Source organism: Lissotriton helveticus, chromosome 7, assembly GCF_964261635.1.
Source record: "Lissotriton helveticus chromosome 7, aLisHel1.1, whole genome shotgun sequence".
Lineage (NCBI taxonomy): Eukaryota > Metazoa > Chordata > Amphibia > Caudata > Salamandridae > Lissotriton > Lissotriton helveticus.
In genome coordinates, this window is record NC_136068.1 from 819,353,975 (window position 1) to 819,380,880 (window position 26,906).

General features: G+C 43.8%; 1 protein-coding gene across 12 annotated transcripts in view; it reads right to left on the minus strand.

Annotated features, from left to right (window-relative positions):
• The window catches only part of PKD2L2 (polycystin 2 like 2, transient receptor potential cation channel), a 2,146,539-nt gene that overhangs the window by 287,239 nt on the left and 1,832,394 nt on the right, over positions 1 to 26,906 (minus strand). The window contains exon 14 of one of the 12 annotated variants that reach the window (XM_078653286.1): positions 6,561 to 6,636. The exons of the other annotated variants lie outside the window; for them this stretch is intronic. Within the exon in view, the coding sequence (XP_078509412.1) occupies positions 6,577 to 6,636 (60 nt within the window). The 3' untranslated portion in view covers positions 6,561 to 6,576. Of the gene's footprint in view, positions 1 to 6,560; positions 6,637 to 26,906 lie in introns of those variants that run through there. 12 annotated transcript variants of the gene reach the window in all.

Sequence of the window (26,906 nt, forward strand, 5' to 3'; positions counted from 1 at the left end):
TCTGCACCTGTATGCTGCCTGGTTAGGCTGGGTGGGGCCTTCTCTCTTGGCCTCATAATCTGGGACTTCTTACCTGAAGGTACTGTACCACTTAATTTCAGAGGAACGGAGAGCCTGCTCTACAACCCTTATTTTTGAAGATTTGTGACTCAGTGTTTTGATTGTTTTTGTAAGTTGTTTCGAAGTACGCTAATCAATTGTTGAAAATATGGAAAAACGCAAAACCCCTGAAGACGTTCATCTCCCCAATACCCAGGATGGGTTTTTACAGCATGCAGTGGGGGCTATTAGCAAAGGAATTGAATTAACTGTAAGAAGAATGTCCTTATCTTCATCTACCCCCATACAATCTCCTAAAAGATGTTGAATCTGAAAAAGGACGATTAGACACTGGGCTATCAGTCTCACTCATGCCTAAGGTGATACTTAATAAGCCTGTAATTAATTAATTGTAGATTGCAGAATTAGATTCAATACCTAATCAGAAAGGGGGGTAACTAAAATGAACGGAAAAAATAACAAAATACCAAAAACAGTGTACGGTTACAAAAAAAGTCATCAGTGTAAGGGCCCGGTTGAAAGCAGCAAGGATGAGCAGGAGGGTGAGGGAGGGCCACTAAATATACCTGAGGCATTTTATGTTTGTTTTGCCCAGCCGATTGCTGATGCATTAAGACTTATACTTACCAGATTGGAAAAGGTTGATACACAGTTGCAGTCTTTAGAGGGTACTATTAATGAGAGGAATGATTTATCCTCTCTGAGGGAGGTTCCAGTACAGATTATGACAACCGATAGCCAGGGAAACATCACTTCTATGGTATCTAAACCAACTACACAACCTCCACAGAGAGTTAATTCTGGTTAGGGTAAGAGGTAGGACGTCCAAAATGCTCAATTTGTCGATAATACAGGCCCGCAATTTCCCCCCTGAGATGCCTCCCAAATACCTTGAAGAAAAGGGAAATGGCAGCCAGGGATAATTAACGCTGCACTACCTGATTGTACACTGTATTTGAAAGCTCCAAGTCACTGTTGCCCACCTCCTTAGTCCACTGCCAATGAACCCAACCACTATAATGCAAAACGAGAGCACAGAAAGGCAACACACATGTAAAAAAGCACAAATGCTAAACAAAAACAATCTATCCAAACTCTTCAATGACGTTTGTCAAATCTTTTAATAATTGCTTGAATCACAAAGCGTAATGCAGCGAAGATGCAGCCAACACATTTCAACCTGAATAGGGCTTCCTCAGGGCTGCAAACAAAACATAAATACAGCCAAACAACAATAAGTAACAAACATACAGGTCAAAACGCAAACACAAAATTTCCTAAACATGCCCAGATTCATTTATACGTATATGTAGGATAAATATCACTACTCAATACTCTTGGGCAAAGGCATTTCCATATTCAATTATGCACAATGTTTTCCTAAAACAAAAGTTAAAGTTACAAAAGTATCCATAAGTAACTTGAGCCGGGAAAGAGAAAAAAATACCAACCACCAGACAAGATTACAAAAAATTCTCAGGAAGAGCCACAACAAGAAACCTGTGTTGAAAAAGAGACCCAAAAGTCAAGCCAACCTTTTCAACAGATAGTTTGACGTTCAAATGAATCATCAACCACACACCCTTGTGTACTAAACACACCCACAGGTGTCTGCCGTTAGTTCAAAACCACAACTCGAATTGCTTCTCACCAGTGATATACTGTACTGTACTCTAGAATGTACTCTGGAATGTACATAGATTGTTGAGAAGTCTGTGATAACTATAAAAGAACACACCCAATATCAATGATATGGCCTGACTCCATAAAAGGCATTAAGAACAATCAGTTTTGTACACATATCAGCAATATAAGGACAGCGAGAGGCCATCAGCAGAGTTGCGGGCAGCGGTGTCCGGGTCGGTGGAGTCGGCGGGTGAGCTCTGGGCGAGGGTGGTGATTAGCTGGTCTTCGGTGACTTTGCTCCAGCAGCGTCGAGGCATCTGTTGGGTGAAGTGGTGGGCTTCCTGAAGGTGAAGTGGATACAGTGGTGGTCGGTCCAGTGGGGTTCGGTGGTGTGGTTGAAGGTGACATGGGGGCTTGCGGTGAGGATGGGGTCGAGGGTGTGGCCGGCGGCGTGGGGGGGGTGTTGTCACGAGCTGTCTGAGTCCGAGGTTGGCGAGGTTGTCGATCAGGGTGGTGGAGTTGGTGTCGTTGTTGTTCTCGAGGTGGAAGTTCAGGTCCCCGAGGAGGATGTAGTTCGTGGAGGCTAGGGGGTGTTAGCTGACAAAGTCGGCGATGGAGTCGCTGAACTGTGATCGGGATCCGGGGGGTCTGTAGACGAGGGTTCCTCTGAGGTGGTGTTAGTGTCGGTGTGGATCTGGAAGTGCATGTGTTCGGCGGTACAGAGGGTGCCATCGGTGTTGGTCGAGACTCTGAGGGTGTTCCTGTGGACGATGGCGATTCCTCCTCCAACACCGTTTGTACGGTGCCTGCATATGATCTTGTAGCCTTCCGGGCTGGCTATGGCGATGTTGGGAGCTGAGGTGGGGTTCAGCCAGGTCTCCGTCAGGTAGAGTCGAGGAGGTCCCAGAGTTCGACGGTGTGTTTGCGGGGGGAGCGGGTGTTGAGAAGGATGCATCTGAGGTGGTTGGGTTCTTTGGTTGGCGGAGTAGTGGGTCGGATGCTGGTGAAGCTGCAGTTCCGGCAGGTGAAGGGTCCTTGGGTGCGCTTCGGGGTGGCCCGGTAGCAGTAGTGCCAAGGCGCAGTTCTCGTTCTCTAGGGATGGAGCTTGCCATACATGAGCTAATCTCCGTAGGTTATGTATTGTATTTCCCTATGATATAAACCTGGCTTGGTCAGGGTGGATAAGTTGAGGTATGTATGGCAATAAGAGGGATACAAAAATTCTGCTTAATATCTTGGCATCCAGGTTTAGGAGGGATATCGGTCTGCAGGAGTTCGGTAGTAGGGGAGTTTTATCTGGTTTAAGGATCACAGACACCACCGCCTCCTGCATAGTTTTTGGTAGGGACCCTTTTATTTGGGCCTCATTAAAGACTTCCAGTAGAAAATCGGCTAGTAATGGGGAAAACCACTGATAAAATTCCGCAGGAAGCCCATCGCGTCCAGGGCATTTTCCTGTTTTGAGTTTCTTAATGACCACTAAGACCTCTTCTTTTATGATCAGCGCCGCTAGGGCTTCGTGTATTTCCTTTCCAGTCTGGGTACTTCAGGACTCCTGAAGTCATCCCCTCAGAGGAATATCCAAAGTGGGGCTATAAGAGCAAAGTGCATTATTGATAATTTTTAAACTGGAAACAATATTGAAAATATGGATGTAAATTCAACTTTAGCCCATCGAGTTCAATTTCTAGATCCAGATGGCGGGGCATGAACGTTAATACGGTATTAAACTTAGACCCCTGTTTTTCAGTATCATCCTGGAATATACTCAGGATCGATTCAAAAATAGGAAACAATGATTCGTTCGATTTTTTTTTATCAATGATTTAATCTGTTTACAAGATGCATGGTCAGTGGTAGATTTCCACATAAATGGGCTTCATTACTTTTGTACTGCAGAAATTCCCTCCAGTTCTGGGAGAGCAGCGGTAGGGCTGGCACTTATGAAAGTTAAAATAATATGCTCCTCTGCTTGGTATCAAAGTTTCGTATTGTCCAATCTAGGTGTGGTAGATTTGTTGATTATACATTTTTATTATAATATCTTTGATCATCGTATTTCAACAGTGGTTGATAATTTTCAGGACTAGCTCTGTAAAGCAACTTCAAAAAGAAACCCACTATGTTTATGTGGTTTGGGGATTTTAACTGCCCGATGTGCAAATATGGGGTTTTGTGGCTATGAGGGATGGAAAATAGTGAAAGTTATCCAATGTCACATTTTGTCCATTCCCCTTATGAAGAGGCATTAAATGGCATAATATCGACATATGACTTGTCTTTTGTAAATTAATGTGTTGTTGCTCCTCTAATACAGTGTGCAACATTTGTGGGGGGGGGTCATGATAGCGTCATTGATTTTATGCTATTATCCAGCAGTTTTGTTAGTTTAGTGGAGGGATACAAAGTTTTACCCCTATGTTCCAGAGACCATAATCCTCTAGTTGAGTTTTTTAAAAATAAATGTAGATTATAAAGAAACTTTGGAAGCTCCCATTAGATATGTCCCCAACCAGGGCATTAGGTTAAGAGGTATTTATGTTAACCCATCGATCATTGAAGAAAAAATTGTCTCTGAGAACCTTAAACTCATTAACAGCTGTTTAACCCAAGAAAATTCTCCACTTGTAATCATACGAAGTTTTCAGGCTTCAAGCTTTGCTATTTCATCTGGCCTCATGGTTAAAAGTTACTGTAATAAGGAAAAGGCCAGTAATTCAATAGTTTGATAGCATTTGTACAAAAGCACATAAAGAACTTAAAGGTGCTTTACAAACTATTCCCAGAGACAGAATATTATGGCTCTCTTGCAGAAATATATGGCTACGATCAGCCAGAGAAAGCAGGATTTGAGGACAGTAGCATGAACGGTCCTAGTTGCTGTAGGCTCCCTCAAGGACATGAGGACATTTTGGGAGGTAGTAAAGCCACCAGTGTTTTCTGAAAATGCCTTTCAAAAAATAGAATCTGTGGTATTAGGGGAAGTCTGGGAGGTTCACTTTACTCATTTATTTAACCCTTCAAATAATATACAAGTTTTAGATATCCATAAACCAGCAGGGACCGTAAAAGGTGGCGAATTGTCTCTTTTTAGTGAGGGTATTTCAGTAAAAGAGGTTGAAAATGCTATTACACAGGGCATTCGCCTTAAATTGCCTGGTCCAGATAGGGTGCCCTTAGATTTGTTTGAGGACAATACAATTGTCTGGGCCCTGCTACTAACAAATGTTATTAGAGCTGCTATTTTCGGGCCTTTGCCTGCTTCTTGGAGTAAGGTAATCGTGGTTCCAGTTTTTAAAAAGGGGGACAAAAACGACCCGGCCTATTACAGACCGATTTCATTGATTGACTCTACCATAAAGGTTTTAAGAAGAGTCCACCTGGCTCAATTATAAGAATGAGCAGCCAACGATCATGCATTGTCAAGGGTCCAGTACGATTTTGGGCGAGGATTGGGCACCGCAGAGCAATGCTTCAATCTGTCCCTGAGTGTAAGTAAGTAGACTAGGTCCTTGAAGAGCTCTTTACATCTTGCCTTCATGGACCTATCAAGTGCTTTCAACAATGTCAATTGAGACAAGTTGTGGCTCATGATTGGCAACATGGGAGTGGAGACTTAGGACTCAACACCTTATTACGCAGATTACACTCTGAGACCACAGTGAGGATTAGGTATGACCCAAATGTTGAGAAAACAAACTCCATACCATTAATGAAAGGAGTTCGACAAGGCTGTATTTTGGCCCCTTTTTCTGTTTCTTATTTACACGAATGGCTCAGTGTCTCAATTGTTGAAGGAAAAACCTGACTATACCAAAGTTAGGCATGACTTTATCCCTACATTATTATATGGGTACAATTCTTTACTAATAGCTAGGACAGCAAATAGATAATAGAAGTCCCTTGATGCCTTTGTTGTTTTCATGGAATCTTTGGACTTAAAGGTGAACCATACAAAAATCATATATTTTAGTGTGCAGTCCCAAGCGAACTAAGTCCAAAATATTCACGGTACAGGACATGATGGTTTAGAAAGTTCAAAGCTTCACCTAGTTGGGAATTGTTTCTAATTCCCAGCTTTCTTGGGTTCCTGCAGTGGTACTAAGAACTATACAGACCATCAGTGCTAAGGAGGCTCTTTTCCATTGTGCTGCCCATTTGGGGCATAAACCTGTCAGAGAGATGATCACCTTATATAAAGCAAACTGCCTTACGATTGCTTCTTATGGGTCAGGAGTTTGGGGCAACAGTAACTGCTTCAAGTGGTAGAGAATACTTTTATACAAAGGCTTTTAACAGTACCCAAAGGTTCACCCACGCCCTTCTGCCATCATGAATTGGGATTAGAACACATTGCCATTGTTTGTCTCCCTTATTGCTATGAGCAAAGATCCGGCTTACCCCAGAATTAGAATTTACAAGGTCTATTATTCTAGATTGTCTTCTTTTATCCAATATTGATTCAATTCCCTGGTTTAGTTATCTTAAATGTACATTTCAGGAATTGAACCTAGCTGATTTTTATTTAAATCCTTCTTACTTGCCCCAGCAAGCAAAATCTGTTATGAAAACAGCTTATTGAAATAGAGTGAGTGCAAAGCATTTACAGTTGCTGAATTAGCAGCGTTATTTAAGTCATCTAACTGTGGGTGAGCTAGTCACGGAACCTCAGCCTTATCTTATTTTATTTACAAATCCGCAACATAGTATTCATCTGACCAGGTTTCGCTTCTCCTTAATTCATTTTCTTGTTGACTTGCTGCAGCAATGCACATCTTTCATTGTGCCCATGTAATAACATGACAAAACAAAGCACTCTGCACTTTACCTTGTTTTGTGCCCTTTAAAAACAGAGAGAGACAGATTTCTTTTACCTTTATTGATGGCTCATCACTCCGTTTCTAACATAGAAAGTTTTAGGTTTCTTCTTTCTCTGGATTCTCCTGATATCTGTTATGTGTCCTCAATTTTATTAAAGGAGCGATCACAAATAGAAAAAGAGGTAAGAGGGAGAGTTTGTGTTTTAAAGTCATTATAACATAGCATTTTGCAACTATTTAATTTTAAGAATATTTTATTTAAGGGACAACTGTTTTACCAAAATGATAATGTAATTTTATATGATTTGTACTAACTGTGATACTGATGTTTGTGAGATTGTTTTATAATGTCGGTGATGCTTTTATGGTTATATATGAAATCAAATAAAGCTTGTTTGACTGACTGAATCAGAACTGAGGTTCTGTTGCCAAGAGTGCCCCTTAAAGAACAAGTTACATACCTTCGGTAACCCATTTTCTAGTGGGTATACAGTATCTGCCTGTGGATTCCTCACCTTTTGAATTACCCCAGTGCAAGTATTCCACTGAAAGTCTTTTCTTAGCTCTCCCATGTCAACGAGGACGTAACATTAGTACGGATCCTCTCATAACTCCGTATGACGTATGAAGTCACCGGAGCCAAAGTAAGACCTCGTTGGCATGCTGACGTCAGTTCCACCCATTTTTTCCGTGCCCTCGAGTCGAATGGGCTGACCGACAAAATAATACAAGTATATATATATATATATATATATATATATGTATATATAAAAAATGGTGATTTAAGCTGGAGCGCTCAACAGCGGGTGCGTGCGAGGGATCAACCACAGGTCCGGTAATCTTTTTTACGCAACAAGGGCACACGCCCTTTCTCACGGTGGGTGACACTACTTTTGCCTCTGTTTTTAAAGGGCTATGCAATTCAAAACCTGTCCCATGGAATTCTGGGATCAGTAGTTCCTATACATGTTTATCACAAAGTGACACCTTACGTGACATGAATCAACACGATTTTTTACACAGTTAAGACACATTCTTATGATACAACCTGCGCTGTAGTTATCTCATCATTTAGGTATAGATGGGGGCGCCACAGCTGAAAAATATATAGCCCTGTAGGGGCCCCATCCAGGGAATCAACACTTACTACAAATCCCACAATGCAGCGTTCACACTCATTTGAGTTTTTTTCAATTAACAGTGGGAGTGTTGAGCGGCAAGGACAGTCGAGCCTCTGATGACTAGTAAATGGCTCAGAAACGCGTCAGGCGAAGAAAGACTGAGAGCTGACACCGGCATATTGATGTGTCTTCTACCCGCTGGATTGCGGTGCCGCTCGGATGCTGTCTCGCCTGAGGGCATGGTGTTTTTCAATATATATATATATATATATATATATATATATATATATATATATATATATATATATATATATATATATATCCTACTGGCAGTTTCCAGTAGGTAGTTATAGTTAGGATCTATTTTCCATAAGAAAATCGGCAACATTCTATTTGGAATACCTTTGGCGCCGGTTGACGAATCATCGCGAAAGTTAAAACGTATGGCCCGCTCTGGTCCGCTCCTATCCTGAAAGTCCCGGGGTGATTCGTCAAGCGGGGGCAGAGAAAAAGGGGGTCCCAAAACGTGTTTTCCCCATGCAATTTTCCATTGGGACCTTTAATTGCAGCTACAGCCCAAACTGCTGACGGAATTACACCAAATTCGGCAGAGAGGTAGACCTTGGTTCAGAGTCATGCCTTTTGGGTAAATGGTGTAAATCCGTAAAATAATAAATCTTAGGGGGGCCCCCCCTCCTGGAGCCGTCGAGGGCCCTGGGGACCGCCACTCCCCAGGACAGGCTCCTGCAGTGTCCCGGGGTGCCCACCCCCGGGACACTGCTGTTTGCTATGGCAGGGCAAGAGCTGAGGCTCCCGTCCTGTCATGAGGCTCCCGTCCTGTCATAGCAAACTTGGTTTCGATTTTGAAAGAGAGAGCAGGGAAACCAGCTCTCTCTTTCAAAATGCAAACCATATTTCTTTTCCACACGGGGAGCTGCATGTTAGCAGCTCCCTGAGTGGAAAAGCAATGCCGGCTCCCCAACAACGTGGGAAGCCAGCTGGGACTGTGGGGGCATTGGGGCTCCCCCCACGGTCCCAAACATTGCATATAGGCCCAAGGGGGATGGGGTCCCCGGGGAGAATAGAAATTAGTGATAGGTGCTATTTTATTTTACGGTAAAATTAAAAGTTGCGCACCCAGCGTGGCGCTCAGCGCAGCCCCCTGGTGCGCACGCGTTGGGTGTACGATTCCTAACGTGTGGGGTACACGACTCCAGCGCATTGGGTGCATGATCTTGTCGCATTGGGTGCATGACTCCTAAAGAGTCGGGTGCGCGACTCCAAGCAAAACAAAAGTACGATTTTTCAGATATTCATCAAGCTTATGTGTTTAGATCTTGGGTGGCTCAAAAAAGAGCTGTTGTGTTTATTGAGAGATTTTGGTACCTACAAGTAAGTACCTAAGCAGAGTCTAAAATTCATGAGGAAGACTCTGTTCCCCCATCTGTAAAATTTACACCATCTCTCCTATAAATGCCATCCATATTGAAACACAGATTGTTGTGGTAAATGGACCCCATTCTATAATCTCGGAGAAAAGCAGAAACAGCTTTATTGACATGTTTCCTAGCTTTTTCAATCTGTGGACAAAATTGATTGGACCAGTTCCATTTCTGCCTTTGGCATATGCTGGAATAGACAAAGGCAGTTTGGGGGAAAAGTGACATCAATTCTCAAAAAGTGTCCTTCATAAACATTTCCTAACCTACCCCAGTTAAAGTGCCTAGGTCATTGCCACCACAGTGCACAATTATGAGGTTAGGGTGTTAGAGATGTAAAAAGGATTTAACAAATTGCATCAATTGGTGCCACATTAATCCTCTCTGTCCAATCCATTTAATGTCTACATTTGGCTAAGCTAGGTCTTTATCAATGCCTCTGTTTTCTGCATGCCTTTGGCTCCAGAAAATATAGATGTCCCAAAATCCACACTCTAAGCATCTTGAAAGGAGGTCTGGATGCACTCAGATGGTCTCTGTAAATGAAATGGCAGTCTGAAAAACTAAGATTTTTCTAAAATGGTGGATAAAATTCAGTTTTGAAAAAAGAAAATAAATGATTGGCAGTTTGAGAACATTATAGACCGAAAAGTAGGGTGTATGTTTCTGTTTTTTAAAAGCATGTTATATATTGGTTAACAAAAACTGTATGAATGGAACATTACATAGGATAAGGTAAAATTTTGAAACGTCAGGCACACTTGCTGTTTGGATTAGCAACATTGTGTGCTGAACTTGTGACCTGTGAGCGTTCCATGAACTGTTACTATGGTAACAGGCAGTAAGCAGATTGGGGGTAAAGTTCAAACTTATGTCAATTGGAAAGGGTTGAAATGTGTAACCAATAGAAATGTGTGTTAGCTTTTGAATTGATGTGGGAAGCAATGTGATTTGATATTTACATGTATATGTGTGCAGAATGAGAGGTAAAATTTGCGATTTTTTGGTTTTGATAAGAGCAGTGCAGTACAGAGATTGTGAATATGAAAATCTGGTGTGTGACTGACATACTTCTTAATCTACACATCAATTTGAAAGATGAGCTATTAATTTTTGAGGGGTTGTATGTGGTGTCTTTGTTTTTAATAAGATTAATGTGTTTTTCCTGGTAAAGTCCAGGGAGTACACTTGCTTGTCTAGAATCACACTGTGAGTCAGTGTGCATTTGGGAACTATTGTGACAGAAGCATTTTGGATACTTCATGTTTTTAAACCTATCCTGTTCTCAAGTTTTGGTACAATTAGAAACCAGTCATTGCTTATGTATTTGCAAAATGAGTCAGGCTTCCACACTAAACTGCAGTTCTAAAATATTTGGAATGTGTGCAGTCATCTTACCTCTTCCAGATTAGTAAATGATTTTTGGTAAAGTCCAAGGGATACTGTTTGATGTCTAGAATCACACTGTGAGTCTGTGTGCATTTGGGAACCATTCAGACAGAAGCGTTTGGGTATTTCATGTTTTTTGAAGAAATATAACTGCTTAAAAACCTATCCTGTTCTCAAGTTTTGGTTGAATTAGAAACCAGTCATTGTTTATGTATTTGCAAAATGAGTCAGGCTTCCACACTAAACTGCAGTTCTAAAATATGTGGAATGTGTGCAGTTATCTTACCTCTTCCAGTTTAGTAAATTATTTTTGGTAAAGTCCAAGGAATACTGTTGCTTGTCTAGAATCACACTATGAGTCTGTGTGCATTTGGGAACCATTGTGACCGAAGCATTTGGGTACTTCAGGTTTTTGAAGACATATAACTGCTTAAAAACCTATCCTGTTCTCAAGTTTTTATAGAATTAGAAACCAGTCATTGCTTATGTGTTTGCAAAATGAGTCAGGCTTCCACACTAAACTGCAGTTTTAAAATATGTGGAATGTGTGCAGTCATTTTACCTCTTCCAGATTAGTAAATGATTTTTGGTAAAGCCCAAGGGATACTGTTGCTTGTCTAGAACCACACTGAGTCTGTGTGCATTTGGGAACCATTCTGACAGAAGCATTTGGGTACTTCATGTGCTTGTAGATACATAACTGCTTAAAAACCTATGCTGTTCTCAAGTTTTGGTAGAATTAGAAACCACTCATTGCTTATGTATTTGCAAAATGAGTCAGGCTTCCACACTAAACTGCAGTTCTAAAATATGTGGAATGTGTGCAGTCATCTTACCTCTTCAAGAGTAGTGCATAGTGTTGCTTGTCTAGAATCACACTGTGAGTCTGTGGGCATTTGGAAACCATTGTGAGAGAAGCATTTGGTAACTTCATGTGTCGTTGTACTACTCTAATCATTCACTCAGTATCCAAGTAATCATGCAGCGATTCAGGGCCTTAGCAGATGGACTTTTTCAAACCCTTATGCAATATGCATGTAGTTCTCTAACCACTTACACACTTGTGTTTCGGGCCTACAATTCCCCAGTCAAAATCCATACACTCCAGCAAACACCATCTCACTGCTTTTGCTGTTCTTTAATGACTCTTTCAGCTCTATGTACTAATCTATTCACTGACGTAAAATTCAACCAATTATGAATTCACCCAGTGTCCCTCCTTATAGTACTGTAATCACTCAGTCAGTATCCATGTACTCATGCAGTGAGCCAGGCTTTAGGACATGGACTGCTTCAAACTCCTATGCACTATGCATTTAGTGCTCTAACCACCTTTACACTTGTGTTTCAGGCCTACAATTCCCTAATCAGTATCCATACACTCCAGCAAACACCCTGTCACTGCTCTTGCAATCCTATAGTGACCCTTTCAGCACCATGTACTAATCCATTCACTGAAGTAAAACGGAACCAATTATGAATTCATCCAGTGTCTCTCCTTACACTACTCTAATCATTCAGTCAGTATCTATGTACTCATGCAGCGAGTCAGGCTTTAGGACATGGACTGCTTCAAACTCCTATGCACTATGCATGTAGTGTTCCAACCACCTTCACACTTGTGCTTCAGGCCTACAATTTCCCAGTCAGTATCCATACACTACTGCAAACACCCTGTTATTCCCCTTGCATTCCTATATAGTTATGCATAAAGCCTTAAATTACTATTTCAATTAGTGATGAGAAAAGAAAGTGGTTAAATGATTTTTTATGTGGACTGTGTTTGTATAGTAATAGAAAAGTATAATTTATATATTTATTCAAATACATTTATTTATGTTTATTTTTTACAGATATTGTTCATCATCATTCAAATAAAGTTATTATGCCTGAAAAATCAAGAAAGAGAAAAAGACAGCTAAAGGACAATATTTGAAAAACACTCAACAACAAGTATTGTATGACCAACATCATGTGGGTAAAAAGAAAAAAAACTTCCGGTAAGACAACTAAGGAATTCATTAAAAAATGTTCAAAGCCTACAAATAGTGTGCAGAATGTACAAACTACTGAGAATAATTCAACCCAAAAACATAAAAAGAAGAAGCATATTGAATCCATTGTTCAAAAGGCTTTTGAAGTAAAAAGGAAACTATTCATTTTAGTTTTAAACAGAATTCGATCACTAGATAAACCAATTCATTTTATCAAGGCCAAAAGTAAGAGGAAAAGAATAATTAACAGAACTAATTTTGTGATTTTTTTTGGGTGAATGGAAACACAGTTCAAGTTCAGAGCCTTTCTATAATGAAGAGAGTTATTTACAGACCAATAATGTATTGCATGCAGTTGATACCAGTGGTTGAACTGATGAGGTTGAGAAAGAAAAAGTGGTTATCAGAAATGCAGAAGAAATGTTAGCTGATGAAGTTCTAGGCAGACGTCTTAAAGCCCCAGTGTACACTTGGGATTGCAGTAGTATTTGTAGTGTACGACAAGAATCTATTGATATTTTACGCAATTTCTTATGACAATACAGTATAAAAAAGTGTTAAACAAAAGATTAAGATGGTGCAAGGACTAGACCCTTCCAGAGTGAGAAAAGATACTGGTTTGCAAGGTCATTCTCTGGCTTGTCTTTCTAGAAAAGTATGCCAAAGTGTTTTTCATCATTTCAGCATGTTAGCAGTACATCATTCTCAAATGCGGAAGTTAGTCAGAAGATTGTATTATGCAAAAAGTCCAAAACGAAAATTAAATTAATTGAACAGTGCTCTTTTTCGTGGGTCAGATGTGAAGAAAGTTTGTGATGAAATTGAGTTTTGTTACTTTGGTCCTGAAAAAGTGAGTGCAGAAACTGAGACATTAATAGAAGAAAATGTTGAAGAGAATGTGCAACATACTAGTACAAAAAAAGTTGAGGAACAAATTACAAAGTTTAAGGTGGTTTCAGGTGAAAGGCCAAATTATTCTTGTATTTGTAGTCGGTGAACTCACTATAAAAATTAGACTAGGACTGTTGATCTGTATTGAAAAAGTGAAAGAGAAAAATAATGATAAGTGGAAGGAATTTGCAACTTATTTGTACGTAGAGAATTGTTTTGATTTGGGTTCTGATCAGGGTATTTGTAAATATTGTTATAATAAATTGGATGAGAATAAAGTGCCCGCTAGAGCTGTCCATAATAATCTAGAGTTGGTAACTATTCCTCCAGAACTGATAGATTTAAATACCTATGAGTCTATTCTCATTCAATGTGTGCACCCATTTCAGGCTATTGATCCTATGGAGCCTAAAACAGGTAAATTGCCTCCTTCAGATTTACTGAGAGGATTAAAAGGAAGAGTTGTATATTTACCTCTAGATTTAAAGAAAACTGTTGAAACCATTGGTATAGAGTGTGTAGTAAAAGAAGCACTAGTCATTCTAGTTAATGGCGTGCCTACTAAGAGTAAGAAAATCTGGCAGGAATTAGTGGACGGAAGCAAGATGGCGTCTGACAAGGAAGCAAGATGGTGCCTGACTGACGGCGGCAGTAACAATCATTCCCTTTGCCGGCTGAAAATTCTATCGTTGTGCTGATTTGATGACATGATTTGAAAAGATACCACGACAGACTGAAAAACTCGATGACCAAGCAACATTACGGAGATTTACTCGAAGCTGCCGAGGAGATTTTTTCGGAGGTCCTGATAGCGGTATGGGTGTCGTTGGTGAAGCTACGGAGCTGTACTCACGAACACTGAGGGAGGGGCTGCAGAGTCTGTGAAGCTAGCGGAGTCGGCGGCGGCGGAGGCGGAGGCAGTCAGAGCAGCGGAGCCCAGAGCGGTGCCCAGAGCGCTGCGAGTAGGTTGCCTTCCTGGATCCTGACGGCAGTGGCGAACCATGCCGAGGTGGCTGAGTCAACGGAAACAGCAAGAACCGTGAGCATGCCACCGAAAGTTACCCGCGGAGGACAGGGGAAAGCTGGAGATATGCCGGAACAGGGTGCAGCCCCCCCGAAATGTTTGGGGGCCTCACAATCCAAGGACCCCGAGGATCTTGGAAAACTTGCCGGGAAGGATGTGGCGAAGGGCCACAGATTGACTTCAGGTGAAAGCGTTGATGCACAGAAAAAGACTGAGACTGGCAATTGTAGCAGCAATACAAGGGGGAGAGGGTCAAAACCAGGGGAAGCGAATGTTGGGAGTGGGAAGAGCATAACCAGCTTCTTTTCCCCAGCTGCACAGGCAGACCCCTCTAAAAAGGTCTCACCGGCCCTACTTAAAAATGTTGCCTCGGCCCCGCTCTAGTTAAAGGGAAGAATGGGCAGAAGGGTACACAGGGGACATTGCAAACGGCCCAATCAGTCCTTAATGAAGGAATGCAAAGTATCATAAACCCTGGTACACAGTGGGGGGATGTTATGGAAGACAACGAAGGAAGTTTGGACCGAGACAAAGTGGGTGAAAGCATTGATGTCAGCCAGTCTCATGGACCCGGCCAGAATCCTTGTCTCTCACAAGAACTTTTCAGAGGAGAAAGTGAGGAGCTGAATAAAAATACTGGGGTATCTGCGATATCTGCCGATCCAAAAGACAGAGAGCAACTGACCACGAACACACTAGTGCACGAGATTACGGCTAGCGGCGGGCCTGACGATGCACAGGTCCTGGGGGACAAATTTTATTCAGCCACCAGTGATGGGTCTGAGGCCACACCTTCTGAGGCTGAAGATAGTTGCAAGGCATTGCTCTCTAGCTCAATATCCAGCTCTGAGGCCGGTACGGGACATCTACCGAAGGACAGATTAGTAAGAAAAAAGAAACTGTTAAGGAAACAGAGGGAATGTCACTCCTTGGAGAAAACTATTGCTGAATATCGCCGGGCTAGCAGAGATGATCTGGACCGAACGCTAAAATGGGATTATTCAGCTACCAGGAGCACTTATCCAGAGTTTACAGGGCGAGTGATGGCAGGGGCGGACGAGGATTCCCCCTCTCTTCCGACGATACTCGAGTCTATCAAACAGTTTCAGGAAGAGACAAGAATGGATGGCAAAAAGAACAGGCTGGCAACTAAGAACACAAGATTAGCCCAATTGGAAGACCGCACAAGCCTCCTTTAAGATTGCCAGGCGAAGGATTCAGCTAAGCTCAGCACCTATGATAAGCAATTTTCAGACGTTCAATGGAAGCTAGAAGACCTGGAAAATCGTCAGAGACGAAATAATCTCAGGATTCTAGGGATTGAAGAAGGGATAGAAGGCAATGATATTCGGACTTACGTCCTGAAACTAATGAAGGGGGCTTTTCCAGAACTAAATCGATGGGATTGGGAAACAGAAATTCAAAGGGTCCACCGCTTCCCGTCAACTCTGAAGAAAAACCAACCGAGAACACAGGAGGGGGCATCAAGACCCAGAGCGATTTTAATATACTTTGGGAACTTTTTGCTGAGAGAAGAAGTGTTTTCCAAAGCTCGCCCAAATGCTAAACGGTCTTTCGAGGATCAGTCATTTTTACTACCCCGGATTATTGCCATATTACAGTCGAGAGAGGGTGGCGGTTGAGAGAACTGGTGGAGCCGTGTCGATCGATGGGCCTGCAAGCCTACTTAATGAATCCAGCAAGGCTGAAGATAATCCACAATAACACTACTAGGGTTTTTTCATCTGAAATCCAAGCTAAGGCTTACACGGACACGTTGAAGCCAGGAAATGTGAAATCCACTCCCTAATGTAAAAGTGGCATGCCGCAGTTTGACTGCCTCTCTCTCCTATAGCTAACAGTATAAGATTGTGAGAGAATGTATATAAAAGGGAGGGGAGGCGTGGGAAAAGGGGGTAAAGAGAAAGGGGGGCAATACCTGGGCAAACTAGAATACAACACGAGGGTGAGGTAGATTGTGGGGCTTCAGGGGGTAAGGGGTATTCAGCACAATTATTCAGGTTAAATTTAGACAAAGAGGTGGCAAAGGGAAGCCGGCTTCCAGACTCCATCATAGAGACCTTATGTCTGCTTGTTTCATATTGTTCGTGGTGGGTGGGGAGGGGGAGGAGAGAAAGGAAAGGGGGGTATGGGTTGGGGAGATAAGGGGAAAAAAATCATCATCATCTAGTAAAGAAAATCAGATTAAGATACAGAGGAAAGCAGCAAGAGAAATCAAAATGGGATGCGGATAATTACAATTAATGTATGTGGGCTTAATGATGCAAGCAAGCATAGGAATGTGAAAGACTATCTCAAAATTCTCCGTGCTGATGTCATATGCTTGCAGGAAACTCATGTCGAGGCATCACGTACATTTTTACCGGAACAGATGGGTTTTCAACTCATAACATGTACTACACAAGGCACTAGGACAGGGGGGGTGGCGATACTTGCGCAAGCTAAGGCTATAATAGCTAAAAGGTGAATCACGGATTCCTATGGCCGTTGGGCTATGGTAGAGTGCCAAACACCAGGCTTGAACTTTACCCTATGCTCGATATATGCACCTACAGTAGATGATCCGACTATATTGAATCAAATTAATACACAATTGGCAAATTGGCCTCTTCCAATAATAATGTGTGGAGACTTTAATATCAATGGATTAAATGGCTTATGGAAAGAAGACCCTAATACGTTTGTAGGTCGAAAGAAGAAAAATCATAAGGCACTAATCTAAATTATGAATGATAATGGGCTTATAGATATATGGGAACAACAAAATGTAGCTAGGGATGGCAGCACTTATTATTCTGCACCACATAAGGTATTAGCACGCTTGGATTATTTTTTGGTCTCTCCTACTTTTCTTTCTATCTCTAAAACAAGCAAGTTACCACGTATAATTTCTGATCACAATCCCTTAGTGTTAGAGATCTTAATCCCAAACTCTAAGGTCCAATCAACAAGCTGGCCGTTCAAACGAGCTTTGCTACAAGACACTAACTATGTCACACATATGGAACGTTGGCTGAAGAATTTCCTTGAGATAAACAGAGGGCCTGCACAGGCTGGGGTAGTTTGGATGCCTTAAAGGCCGGTAATAGGGGGGAGACCATGAGTTATTCTATAAGACGGAATAAGGCCGAAAAGGCTGAGATGGATGTGAAGATATGGCTAATCCCCACATTAGAGGAAGAATTGGCCAGAGCGATCGGCGCTAACCATAGTATGGAAGAGACAGCTCAGAAACTGGCCCTAGCTAAAGCTATGGCAGGGGAATTGATCGCTATAAGAGCTGCTGGAAAATTCTTGGCCTGGAAGCAGGATCAATATGAATATAGTGAACAAGTAGGGTGTATTTTAGCAGCGAAAACCTGACAGGCAACAACTAGAGAGGATATATCAAAGTTGGTTTCAGGCACGGGGGTAACTGCCACCACCCCTAAAGAGATCTGTATGGTGTTCCAGGAATTTTATCAAAACCTATATGACTCAGACGGGGATGCAGATAGTGAGGAAATAGATCACTACCTTGAGTCTACACTAATTGAGAGGTTCTCTGATGAGGACACCGCAGCTATGGAGGATTGTTTTTCCTCAGAGGAAATTTGGAGGGCAATTAATGATTTATCGGTTGGGAAGGCGGTTGGGCCCGACCTTATTCCCCTTGAGTTTTATAGCAAGTTTTTTCCAGCCTTGAAAGAAGATATTTGTAGACTTATGACCCAAACTCAGAGTAGAGAAACACCCCCACAATCTTGGGGAGAAGCTACAATGGTGGTGTTCCTAAAAAAGAACAAGCCCCCAGCAGATCCGGGATCATACAGACCAATTAGCCTCATGAACAGCGATACTAAAATGTATTCTAAAATTCTAGCTAACCGTTTAAGTTCAGTTATAGGGAAGGTAATTTCTCCTAGACAACACGGCTTTATTCCAGGCAGGGGAACTGCAGACCACATTAGAAGAGTGTGTGTTTTATTTGATGGTACGACAGCCTCACGAGACCCTACGCCCTTATACTGCTTGACGCCGAGAAATCGTTTGATAGGGTCTTGTGGGGCTTCCTTTGGTCTGCGCTAGATAAAGTAAATGTCGGAAGAAGCTGTATAAAAGCTCTACAGGCCCTATACATAGGCCCCAAGATCAGACTCCGAGCTATGGGCGAGATGAGTGAAGTAATTAGTATTTGACGGGGAACCCGGCAAGGGTGTCCCTGTTCCCCGCTTTTATTCGCCTTTTATATTGACTCCTTTTTTAGGAGAATAGAGTCAAATAGAAACATCTTGCCAATAATATTGAATGGGCATGAAACCAAAATCTTAGGCTATGCGGACGACTTAGCAATCGCATCGGCTGAACCTGTCTCGGCATTAGTCGAAATAGAACAAGAAGCAGAAATCTATGGGGCATTGTCTGGTTACAAATTAAATCAAGGCAAGACACAAATTGTGGCTAATAATAAAATCATATTAGCAGATTAAAGAGTAACAGAATCAGCTACTTATCTGGGAATAACAATAACATCAGACTTAACTAAGTTAGTGGAAAAAAACTTGGCCCCTGTAATTAAAAAATCTAAAAAAGATCTTGATAGAATGAGTAATCTGCACCTGATGATAGTAGGCCGTTGTAACATAATAAAAATGTTATTTCTCCCAAAAATCTTGTACTTATTCAGGACCATCCCATTAAAATTTAGCAACAGTTGGTTTAAATAAATAGAAGGAGTTGTTAACCATTTTATCTGGGCACAAGGGAGAACGCGAAGGGTTATCAAATGTATGTCTCTCCCTAGGGACAGAGGGGGTTGGGCAGTCCCGGATTTTAGGGCATACTATTGGGCATCGGTCCTCCAAAACAGGAGGGGATTATTAGGAGGTACTACTATGGATAAATGGAGGGGAGGCAATGGTGTGCCAGATATCTATGAACTTCTAATAACTGAGGAGAGGAACTGGCTCCTAACGTTCAGTGAGGCAAGTTATCACAAGCAAGTAAAATATAAGACACTCGGGACAGCAATATCGGTCTGGACCTCAATCCGGAAAAAGCTAGGAATCGGGAGAATGAACCACTACACTCCTTTATTCAAAAACCCCTCATTGCCGGTGGTATTCCATGACAGTATAATGAGACGATGGGATGAGCTAGGTGTTAAAACAATCGGGGATCTCACTGATAATACAGGCATAATGACTTTTGATAGAGCACAACATTTATTTAATATAGAGCGCAGAGATTTTTTTAAGTAGCTGCAGATTAGGTCTGCTTTGCTAAAGAAGCAAGGAGGTAATAAGATATTTGAGAGAGAAGCAGTTATGGAGCAACTACAAAAACAGGAAGGATGTTCAATTACACATATATATATATGAGGAACTGAGCCAGTATAAGGGAAACGATCTGGAGAAAACCTCTGAAAAATGGAGAACAAAATTAAATATAGTCGGTAATGAGTTTGTAACCTCGCTTAAATTATCGAGCACAATACTAAAAGTGGCAGAACCTCCAGGCACAACATTATAAAACTGTCTTCGAAATATATTATACACCAAAAAGAATAGCTCGTTGGGGGGGTTCAAGCGGTATAAGCTGCCCGTGCTGCCAAAGTATGGAGGCGGATACAATCCATATGTTTGCCTCATGTACTACTTTAGATACCTTTAAAAAATCAATAGAACAGTTTATGGCAAGAGCATTTGGGATCCATATAAACTTAACTAGTGAATTAATGGTGTTGGGAGTAAGAAAAGGAAGCCAGGTAGCTCATCAGGAATTTCTATTTTTGGCAATGGCTATAAGCAGGATCTGTATAGCTTCTTCATGGAAGGACCCAAACCCCACAACGTTTCAACAATGGCTATCACGACTCCTTGCTATATCCAATCTAGAGAAGGCACTATTTGAGAAAAAAGGAAAAAAAGTGAAGCAGTTAGGGAAACGTATCTGGGCGCCAGTCATAGAATGGAAACAGGGACTGGAGAGTAATTAGCTGGGAATGATTCTGAGTGCCTTCCTGTATTTTTTTCTTTTTTCATTTTTATCATTTTGATTAAAAGCTAGGAGGGTACTCCAATAGAGAATGATGGATGGGAAGCATGGGGATAGGGTGGTATTAAGATTACATCAATAAGAACGGATATTTATAATAATGCTAAGATTCTGAAACATCGTGTATACCATAGGAATGGAAGAAGCTATTTTTTTTAAATATATATGGATATACATTAAGTACAAAGTGATACATTTAAGATGAATGTATATAGATTTTGCTTTCAAACTGTGTACTATTGAAAAGATGAAGTAATGAATTGATGATGATTGAATAAATTATTATTTTATTTTAAAAAGGAATATCACAAGCTGTTGTGAAGTTTCAAGAGTGCTAAAGAAAATGAAACTTCTGATTATTGATGAGGTAAGCATGGCCTCAAACTTAATGCTTGCTTTTGTGCATTTAAGAATGCAGCAAATTCTTAAAACAGAGTACGATGTCTTATTTGGAGGAAAACATGTCATAGTTTTTGGAGATCTACTGCAACTTACTCCCGTAAAAGGACAACCGGTATGTAAAACACTTGCGCATGAAGACACCAGAAAGTCTTTGGGTAGCGTTGGAAACGTCAATATTTGGTCATATTTTGAATACAAAGAACTCATTACAAATATGCGACAGGCAAATGATGTTGATTATGGAACTATTCTTCAAGATATAAGAACTGGAGTGCTAACAGAACATGGCAAACAAGTTTTGCAGAGTTGATTAGCTTCCAATTTGTTTCCAAACAAAAATATAGTTCCAGAAAAAATATATATGAAAATTGCAGAAAGCAAATCTATAGTCTGCTTAATGCCAACACTGCGTGAGTGTTCTATATTCAATGAACAACTAGAGAACCTGGAAAATGAAGAAATAATAAAAATGGAAGCCATTGATTAAATAGAGCATGAAGGAATCACTATAATTTTAACAGAAAAATTGAAAACAAAATTGGATTCGTTAGAAAAATCGATATCTAAAACTGCTGGTTTAGAAAAGAATCTATATGCATGTATAAACTGTCGGGTAATTTTAAGGCGAAATTTGGATGTAGAAAAAGGTTTAGTTAATGGAGCAATGGGCAAAGTTGTGGATTTTGTTAATTATCAGAATAAAGATGGAATTGAATTTCTAAAAATTAAATTTCGATCAGATTGAAGAAGTAAAACAAATTGGTCGGTGTTCAGTTCGTTTTTTGCTTGTTAAAGATATATATATGTCCGTAGAAAACAGTTTCCACTTTCTCTGGCATATGCAGTAACTATTCATAAATCTCAAGGTTTAAGTGTAGACAGTGCTTTGGTTAACATTGGAAGTACAGTGTTTAAAGAGGGTATGGAATATGTTGCTTTGTCCCGAATCAGAACTTTATCTTGTTTGTTTTTGGTTGATTTTGATGACACAAAGGTTACTGCAGTTGCAAACTGTGTAGAAGAGTATAATAGATTAAGAAGAGCGTATGCTCCCAATTTAGGTCAATATCCTGTATTTGAAAAGCGTGTGATAGGTCGAAAAAGAAGGTATGAGAATATCTGTAGTGAAGGTATAGATAAGGGGAAAAAAACAAGATAAGGGGGCGTGGCCAAGATGGCGGCGGAGTAGGACGTGCATTACAGTCTCTCCAGCGCCGCCTGCTTAACAGCATTGTTTTATGCCCTACCTGGTGCCCGGCCGAGCTGCTAAAGGTGCGCCTGGGAGTCCCCTGGATGCCCCGCTTCTAACGGTGCCTCTCTCTTGCATCGGATTGAGGGCGATCGCCGTTCTGCTGAGGCGCAGCCTCAGAGCCCCCGGAGCTGGCCAGCCACGTGTACGGAGGCTCGTAACAGGGGAGTACTACGTCCTGAGCTCCGAGTGTCTGGTGACGGAGCTGAAGTTCGGTGGCGGCAAGGCGTTGGGCTGAGGACTGCAGACGGGGGGCTGGACGCTGATGAGAAGCTATAGCGGTGGCGGAAGCAGTAACGAGGCTTAGGTGCCACTACACGGAGTCCGTTGGAGGAGGGGGCGTGGCTGCGACCTGCCGGACTGCGTTTCGGCCCGTGGCTCGGTGGGTGCGGTGGAACCTCACCTGGGCCTTGAAGCGAAGGCCAGTGACTGTGGGACCCCCTGAAGCGAAGGTCAGTGACTGTGGGACCCCCCTGTGCAGCTAACCCGTGGAAAGATGCATCGGCCCGCGGCTCGGCGGGAAACACTGGGAGCCTTCTGGGAGACTCTGCCCCTCCCCCCCCAAGCGGAGCGTCTGCAGCCTAGCCTGGGCCTGTGCTCAGACTGCGGTGTGGGCCTTGCCGTTGCTGCCAGGGCCCAGTGGCGGCATTGAGCGCGATCTCCCCTCAAGCATTGGCTGCGGCGTAGGGTTTCTTGCTCCCGGACTCGGGGGGCTTCAGACATCGGCCCGGTAATTGGGGGGCAAGAAGAGCACTGAGGAGCGGAGGTACACGTGAGGCCTGCCCTGCCGCTGCTGCTGTGGGAGAGGGGGTCTTCTCACCGCGTCTCGGCGGGCTACGGTCCAGCAAGGCACTGAGGTGAGGAGAGTGGAGGCGGTCGATGGAAGAGCTGGGTGGCTCAGTCCGTGACTCGGCGGAAGGCGTGGGAGCGGCTTAGTCGCTGGAGCGGCGGCCTGCGGGGGCCGAGGTGGCCTAGAATAGTTACAGCCCGGACCCGCCACAAACGACAGGGGGGTGCTGTCCGGCCCTCCTCCTGTGATTGCTGGTCAGTGCCTTGTGCCAGAGGCTGCGTCAGAACCTGGGATGGCTGTTGGGGAAGCGCTGGTGGCAGGGATCTGCCCCCCCTTTTTTGTGAGCGCCTGTCCTCGGCTCTGTCGACGGGGAGCACCGCGACCCTTACACTCCCCAGCGATGGCGACCACCAGACTAAAGAAAGACAAACCTGGGAAGGACGGGATGTCAAAAGGGGTGACGCAGACTGCATCGCCGGTCAGTGACAAGTCTCCAAGATGGGGTGAGAACGAAGAACCCGCAACCAAGGCCTTCATGATTGAACTTTTTGCGGCCATTAAGGAGGATATATCGGAGCTGCGCTCCCAGCTAGCATCTGACCTGCGCGAGGTGCAGAGGGATGTGGATGGCGTGGGGGAGCGTGTCGCAACACTGGAGGAGCACGACGTGGGGACAGCAGAGGATATCCATCGACTTCAGCAAGACGTGATTCGTCCGACGGAGCAGAACCTAGATCTACAAGCTCATACCGAAGACTTGGAGAATAGGTCCCGCCGTAATAACATTAGGATACGTGCAGTGCCTTGGAAAGGAGAGGGGTCGGACTTGAGGGAGTATGTGGAAGCGCTCTTCAAGCATATACTAAATGAGGAAGATCTGCAAACCATAAGGATGGACCGAGTGCATCGAGTTGGCTTACTACGGGGTCCCAAGGCCCCCCCCGGATATCTTGGTGTGCGTACATGACTTTCAGCTGAAGGAGCGGATCCTCCGTAAGGCGCGCGACTTCAATCCCCTGCAATTCCGGGATCATCGCCCCTTGTTATATCAGGATCTGGCAGCTTCTACACTAATGAAACTGTGGGAATTTAAGCCTGTCACCACTCACCTATGAGAGCACAGTGTGCCCTACTCTTGGGGGCATCCATTCCGGCTCATCTTCAGATGGCAGAAAAAGTTGGCCCAGGTACGATCCTTGGAGGTGGCCATGGATCTTTTGGGTTTGGAGCGGCTGGACTCCTCATCCGACGGTAGCAGCTCAACTAATAGACGACGGCGACGCTCTGCGGATTGGCAAAGAGTGGTCAAGCCTGTGCAGGCAAGGAGGCCCGACATGTCAGCCAGCCTGCAGGAGAGGGATGCTGCGGTTGCTTCTGTGGCCCTGGTGACTGAAGCAGCGCCGGACGACCGTGAGGTGGTCTCGTGAGGCCCGGTGAGGGTTGATTGCAGGCGCCGGAGGGGGCTGCCCCTACGAGGTAACTCTTGTGCTCTATGTCCTTGCTCGTGAGGTACTCCTGTATCACGATCTGGAGAACTATTGACTGGTGCCATGTCCCTTTACCTTTGGGACTTGTTTCATTCTGATTTTCGTATTGTGTTTTTCTTCTTGGGGTTTTGGTGGGGGCGGGGTGGGGGGATAGTGGTGTAGTGGTGGTAGCAGGGGATTGATCACTTATGGCACAGAGCTGGTTGAGGGGTCCTCACACACATGGTGGGCCAGCGGGAGGGGGGGTCTGGAGGGGAGATGGGTCACGCAAAGGGGGACGGATCTGGCTGGTTTGGGAGGCTCCATGACACCACTGGCAGTTGGGGTGGGATAAAGGATGGGGTAGTCATTCACTCAATAGCTCAGTGTAGATGGCTGGGGTGGTCGGCCCCTGAGGAGCAGTATTGTGGGTTCTATCGATTATGTCGCTAAGTCTAGGGACGTGGAATGTTAAGGGGCTGAATTCTCCCCAGAAGTGCCAAAAGATTGGGAAATATATCATTGACCACTAGTTGGATGTCGATGGCCTTCAAGAGACCCACCTGACAAAATTGGAAGACTCACGCCTTAAGCTCAAACAGTTCCCTCTTATTTATAGGTCTTCCGCCTCCATGAAGCAGAGGGGAGTGGCCCTTATGTTCCGCTCGGCCTTGCACTTTAAGCCTATGGGAGTACAGAGTGATAAAGAGGGGCGCTGGGTCATGGTGAAGGGCACCTTTGTCGTATTGTATACACCTATCACTGGACAGAATGGTTTCCTCCAAACTCTCTTGGGGAAGGTCGTAGATTTTGCTGAAAGGCCTTTGAATACCATGGGGGACTTCAACTTGGTTTGGCAGAAAGACCTAGATAGCACTCATTCACAGAGATCTGACATGGGCTCGTTTTCCCCTGACTCGCAGCAGAAGATCTTGGACATGGGCCTTTTTGATGCGTGGCGGTCCCTGTACCCCCAATCTAGAGACTACACCTTTTTCTCACACGTTCATCGCTCTTACTCCCGACTTGATCACTTCTTCCTGAGTCAGTCTCTCCGAGGCGACCTTCGGGAGGCTAAGATTTTCCCATTGTCCGTTTCCGACCATAGCTTGCTTGCAGTGTGTCTTCATTGGGGCGTGAAGAGCAAGTCCAGCCCTAGATGGTACTTCCCGGCGTCTTTGGTTCGGGACAAAACCTCCTATAACACTTTGAGGGGAGTCATAAATGAGTTTTTTGTACTTAATGACCCGGGGGCACTTCAGTTTTCACCACCTGGGACGCCTTTAAAGCTTGTATTCGTGGGCATTGCCTGGCCCTGAATGCTGCTCTTAATAGACAGCGAGGTCGGGAAAGGGAGCAGTTAGAGGAGGAACTCTCTACTTTAGAGAAAGCACACAAGGTGAACCCCTCCAGGCACGCATTGCGACAGCTCACGGCAGTTAGAGGTAAGCTCCGGGCATACTACAACAACAGGGCAGAATATACCCTGCTAAAATTAAGGCGTCTGTCCTACTCCCAGGGTAACAAGGTGGGGAAGCATCTCGCCAGGCAGCTCCGGGACAAGAGGGAGCGGGAATACATTGGGGGGATTCAGGATGCTCAGGGAGTACTGACACACCAAGATGAGAGTAAGGCTGAGCTTTTCGGTTCCTTTTCGGTTCCTTCTACAAGAATCTCTATTCGGGGGATTGTCTTGATGCCGACACGCAAAAAGAGTACCTGCAGACATTATCATTACCCCAGGTATCAGCGGAGTGGAATGAGACGTTCTCTGCTCCCTTCACCAGAGAAGATGTGATGGCGGCCATTAAGGCCTTGAAACCCCATAATGATTCGGGCGAATTACCTCTTCCCCAGGTCCAGAGTAGCGGTGAATGGGCACACGTCCTCCTTCTTTGAACATTCACGGGGCACTAGACAGGGATGTCCCCTTTCGCCTCTACTTTTTGCTCTAAGCATAGAACCTTTGGCGCTAGCGGTGAGGGCCAACCCCGATATCCACGGCCTACCCTTCACTGGGGAGACACATAAGATCACTCTCTTCGCGGACGATGTCCTTCTCTCCCTCTCTGACCCAGCCTACTCTCTCCCCCGTGTGCTGGCGGACCTGGAGCGCTTTGAAGCGGTAGCGGGTTTCAAGGTCAACTATGATAAATCCTACGTCCTTAACCTCACACTCCCCCACTCTGAAGTTCTCAGTCTCAAGATGTTAACACCCCTTCCATGGGCCAGTTCCTCTATTCTATATCTGGGGATCCACTTGACTCCCACGCTGGGGAAACTCTACTCTGCCAACTTCCCCCTGCTCTTAACCAAGATTGAGGCCGACTTGGCCCGCTGGAAGCCAATGTTCATATCATGGCTGGGGAGGATTCATGCAGTTAAAATGTCCCTCCTCCCCAAGCTATTATACTTGTTCCAGGCCCTGCCCATTGAACGCGATGGGGAATTTATTCGTCAAATGAAAGCTATGATGTTACGGTTTATCTGGCAAGGCGGTCGAGCACGCTTCTCCTTCGCCATCCTGCGCAGGCCGAGGAGGGAGGGGGGCATGGGGCTACCTGACATTCATCTGTAT